This window comes from Triticum dicoccoides, chromosome 3B, assembly GCF_002162155.2.
Source record: "Triticum dicoccoides isolate Atlit2015 ecotype Zavitan chromosome 3B, WEW_v2.0, whole genome shotgun sequence".
Classification (NCBI taxonomy): domain Eukaryota; kingdom Viridiplantae; phylum Streptophyta; class Magnoliopsida; order Poales; family Poaceae; genus Triticum; species Triticum dicoccoides.
The window spans coordinates 481,539,136-481,543,284 of NC_041385.1; the positions used below are offsets into that span (position 1 = coordinate 481,539,136).

The following is a 4,149-nucleotide window of genomic DNA, read 5'->3' on the forward strand; positions in this document are numbered from 1 at the left end:
GGCCGGGAGCGAGCGCTAGGCGGCCGGGGGCGAGCGCGCTGCGGCCGGGGGCGCATCCAACGGCGGCCGGGAGCGAGCGCGCGGCGGCCGGGGGTGAGCGCATGGCGAATCTGAAGTAGGGGGGAAGGGGGAAGAAGACGATGACGTGGGAGAGGGGTGATCGAACGGCTCTAATCCCACGCATCGGGTGGCTGGGGCTAGACCGGCCGAACTGCTCAGCCGGTGCGCCGGCGCCTAGCAGTCGCCTTTTTTTTTAACCCAATGTAGAACTTTTACAGACAGAAAGGAGGAATAAGAACATTGATCACCTTTTAGACTCAATCAGGTATTGGCGCCATCTGCTTTCTTAACCATGCAAGGCGGGTTTCTTGATCAGCGCAAACAAATATCTGCCTATTGACATCATCTCTGAATATATCACAAGTGTTTGCCTTCTCAACTGGTGACAGCTCAGGAATCGCCGTTGCAATGGAAATGCAGTTGCTTAGGGAGAAGTCCGGAATCTGTGGCTCAACTCTTGGCGATGGCGGCACAGCAACTTCATCCTGAATGTGCTTCACTTTTGCCTTTTGCTTCGGTTTGGTCTGCAACTAATATTCCCAGCTCAATTCAGTGTAATTAATTATATGGGCAATCGATTTTCAACTCTATAAGATTCTGCGCAAAACACAGGTTTACGAGTTACCTTGCTATCCGATTCTCGGGGGCGCCACTGGAACACATGATATCCATCATCGCCTTCGATTGAATACTTTCGGCGAGTCCAGCCATTACCACCAAACTCTGTTTTTGTGATCTTGATATCAGAGACCTGCAATACATGTTTCACATAAGAAAAGAGGCAGTTAATACCACTAAATTACACCAATTGCAATACTTACTTCAGAAGTTCCAGCTTGGCGTTCCCTTAGTGTAGCAGTAATGCTATTGCTGTAGAGTCTCCTTGTGATGACCACCTCTGAGAGCTGGTCATTTCTTACCACACAAACTGCACCATTCTGGAATAGCATATCAGAGACATCTTTCCCTTCAATCGCAAAAACTGGCCCATTTTGCAGGAGTGCCAAAGACAATTTGCCCGATAACCATTTCTCTGTTTCATTGACGACAGTTTGCAGATCTTTTGCATGTAAAAAATGGTGCCATTCAGAACCACTGAGAACAGCATCTCCTGAAGAAAAAAGGTAACCCGTGAGAGCCTACAAAACAATAATGTGATTTGTGCAAAGATAAAACATTGAAATTCATACCGGCAAAATCTTTTGGGATTTTAAGTTTCATCATAGGATCAGGTAACTTTCCACCAAGGCCACTTGAGGTCTCAAGCTGCGAACAAGTTAGGATATTCGTCATTCTCTTAGCTAAATTAACTCAGAAACTACAAATTGCCTTGATATGTAAAATATCAAGCAGAAGATTTAAGAGATTCCAGGATAGTCTCCTAAGGTGATCTATAAAGTTGTGAAAAAATGCATCATATCCATTTGTGATAAATCAAACAAAGATAGCTACTCCCTCGTTTCAAAAATAATTGAAGCTCTAGCTTTGTCCTAAGTCACAAAAAATTAAGGTTGAACAAGTCTATATATCTCAATATTTACAACAAATTAGTTCTATTAGATTCAACATAAAACATTCTTTTACTATATATACTTATGTTGTAGATATTGGCGCATATCTTTTATAAACTTGGTACAACATAGAAGAAGTTTTCCCATTAATCATAAAAGAGATTACCGAGTGACTCTGATCATTCCTGACTTCCCCTGTTTTTGTTTGTGTCAGTGGCTCGAGTAAGGAATTCTGATGAAGTTCAACTTCTGCCTGAGCTCCAAAGCTGTCTGTTGATCTTCTTCGGATAAACCAAGCTGACCTCTGCAAGCATTTGTGAGAACAAAGGTTAAGGTAGAAGTATCCGGCTATGAAGCAAACATAGGATTAAACATGGACAAGACATATCAGGTCTTTATAGAACATTTGTGAAAAAAGATGGGCATTCTTTGTCAATGGTTTGGTTACAATGGGACTGACCACACAGAAAGTTCAACCTTTTACTCCTATTTCTAAGTCAACAAAAAACAATCAGGAACATTTGTAAAATGCAACACAGTATCTTAATGTGGCATCACACGAGCAGTATTACTTGAATAAGTAAGTGATTCAACAGAATAATTCATGAAAAGCAAATCCTAATAAAGTATTCCTGAAACTAAAGTTATTCTTTGATTTCTTAAGTCACTGCAAACAAGCAATCAAGAATATTTGTAAATACAACATGCTATTTTTATTTGACATCACACAAGCAAAGTAACTTGTAAAAATAATTGCTTCAACATTATTCATGAAATACAAATCATAATAAAGTATCCTAAAATAAGAAAAATGGGAGCCACAGAGAGTAAGAAACAGCCTACAGCCTACAGCACATGTTATCTTTGTTCTCCTCTTAGATGGATGTACTTAGTAGGATTACTCTTGGCTTACTTTACTACAATCCTCAAGAAAAGAAGTGTCGCACGGCAGACTTCCAACGCAGTATCTTTTCTTAACTAAAGATCATGGCAATTGAAGTATCCAAATGATTTGGAAAAAGGGTAACTACAGTGCTGTAAACATAAAATCTCTATAAAACACACCGTGCAGATTTGTAATAATGTCACACCATTCATTAGACACAGAATTGGAAAGTGTCCTCACACTACGAAACATGGATACACATGACGGGAAAAATCCTAAAACTAAATAACATCAGTCAAAACCGACACGTGTAATGATCAAAAGAGGACGCATGCCTCCATAAATGGTCCACTGTCTCTCCTTCTACAACATGCTTTTGCAGCAAAATTGGCACATCATCAGGGGTAACATAGCCATACCTATAATTAAGAACACACTGAGCAACAGCTTGCTTTTGACGAAGTAAAATTAGAACGTAGAGCTTTGCAGGAAGGTATTGAGATTAGAATGTATATGTTAATACAATTCTTGTATCTTACCAGTGGCCAGTAACTTCTCCAGTAGCACCAGAACGGAATATCATTATATGACCTGCGTACTTGTGAATTTCGGCGCCTGAGCATTCATTAAGAGACACCTCAGCAAGACCTTTGCCTTCTACCTCCTCCTCGAACCTTCTGATCAAAGCAGGGCCACAGACATTGCACCTTTTGTCTCCATCAGTGCAGACAAAAACATAGGAACCTCTTATAGCCTCAAGAGATCCAGGTAGCAATTCAAACTCTTTTACAAGTACCTCATCAACAAATTTGTCAACATCAGAGTTGGTCAGCCCTCTGCAACATCATATATTGAAGAAAATAATCAGCTGATTATATATTCCATCACCTAACAGCAGAAAGGGAAAACTGCATGTTTATTTGTCTACAGCCTTGCAAGTACCTGTATCGGATCATATCAGGAAATATTAAAATGTCTCCAAGAGCTGCTTCCATGCTATCTTTTGCTTCACAGATGGTTAGCTTGGTCTGATAAATGTAGGACAGACCACTCATTAGCAATAACAAAAATAAAACATGGAGAGGTCTTGTCTAATAATCTAAGCACAAGGTGGCTTGTGCTTTCATAAGCATAAGTCACAATGCCCCTAGGATCAGACACACGTGTACAATTTAGCTAATTAACAGAAAAACCAATTTAGAATCAACATAATAATCCGACAACTTCCAAAAATAGAAAATAAAACACCAATCAAAGAATACATACTGACCAAAAAGTGATATATGAAAAAGGAAAGAGCATAAGGGCTAAGGCAGTAACTAGCTTAGGAAGATCATAATACTGAACAATATCACCTTAGATTCCTAGAAACAGTACAAATGCTCAACAATGCCATAGTGGCATACCCCAAGAGGGAAATAAACTAACTAGCTATTTTCGCATATTTTTCAGTAACTTTCTATGTGTTGCACAATGTGGATATAAACACACACACAAAAGAGTAACACATCAAATTATACACGAACCACCATATATGGTTTCAAAGGTGCATAATGGACTCCAGCCAATAAAGATGGCAGGCAGATAACATAGCAAATTATATAATAATCAACTGATGAAAACAATCTCAGCTAGAAGAAACAGAGCCTTATTTGTAACTTGGTGATATGTTACATATGTACCATATATGTA

At 39.5% G+C, this 4,149-nt stretch overlaps 1 protein-coding gene across 2 annotated transcripts in view; it reads right to left on the bottom strand.

Moving 5' to 3' along the window:
- The window catches only part of LOC119276650, a 5,445-nt gene extending 2,230 nt beyond the window's left edge, over nt 1–3,215 (bottom strand). The window contains exons 1-6 of one of the 2 annotated variants that reach the window (XM_037557773.1): nt 2,997–3,215; nt 1,738–1,875; nt 1,251–1,326; nt 882–1,171; nt 686–811; nt 309–584 (exon numbers count right to left, since the gene is read on the bottom strand). In XM_037557773.1, the coding sequence (XP_037413670.1) occupies nt 318–584; nt 686–811; nt 882–1,171; nt 1,251–1,326; nt 1,738–1,875; nt 2,997–3,080 (981 nt within the window). In that variant the 5' untranslated portion in view covers nt 3,081–3,215 and the 3' untranslated portion in view covers nt 309–317. Of the gene's footprint in view, nt 1–308; nt 591–685; nt 812–881; nt 1,172–1,250; nt 1,327–1,737; nt 1,876–2,996 lie in introns of both variants that reach the window. The other variant, XM_037557772.1, reaches the window with a different exon arrangement.
- Between the last annotated feature and the right edge of the window lie 934 nt (nt 3,216–4,149).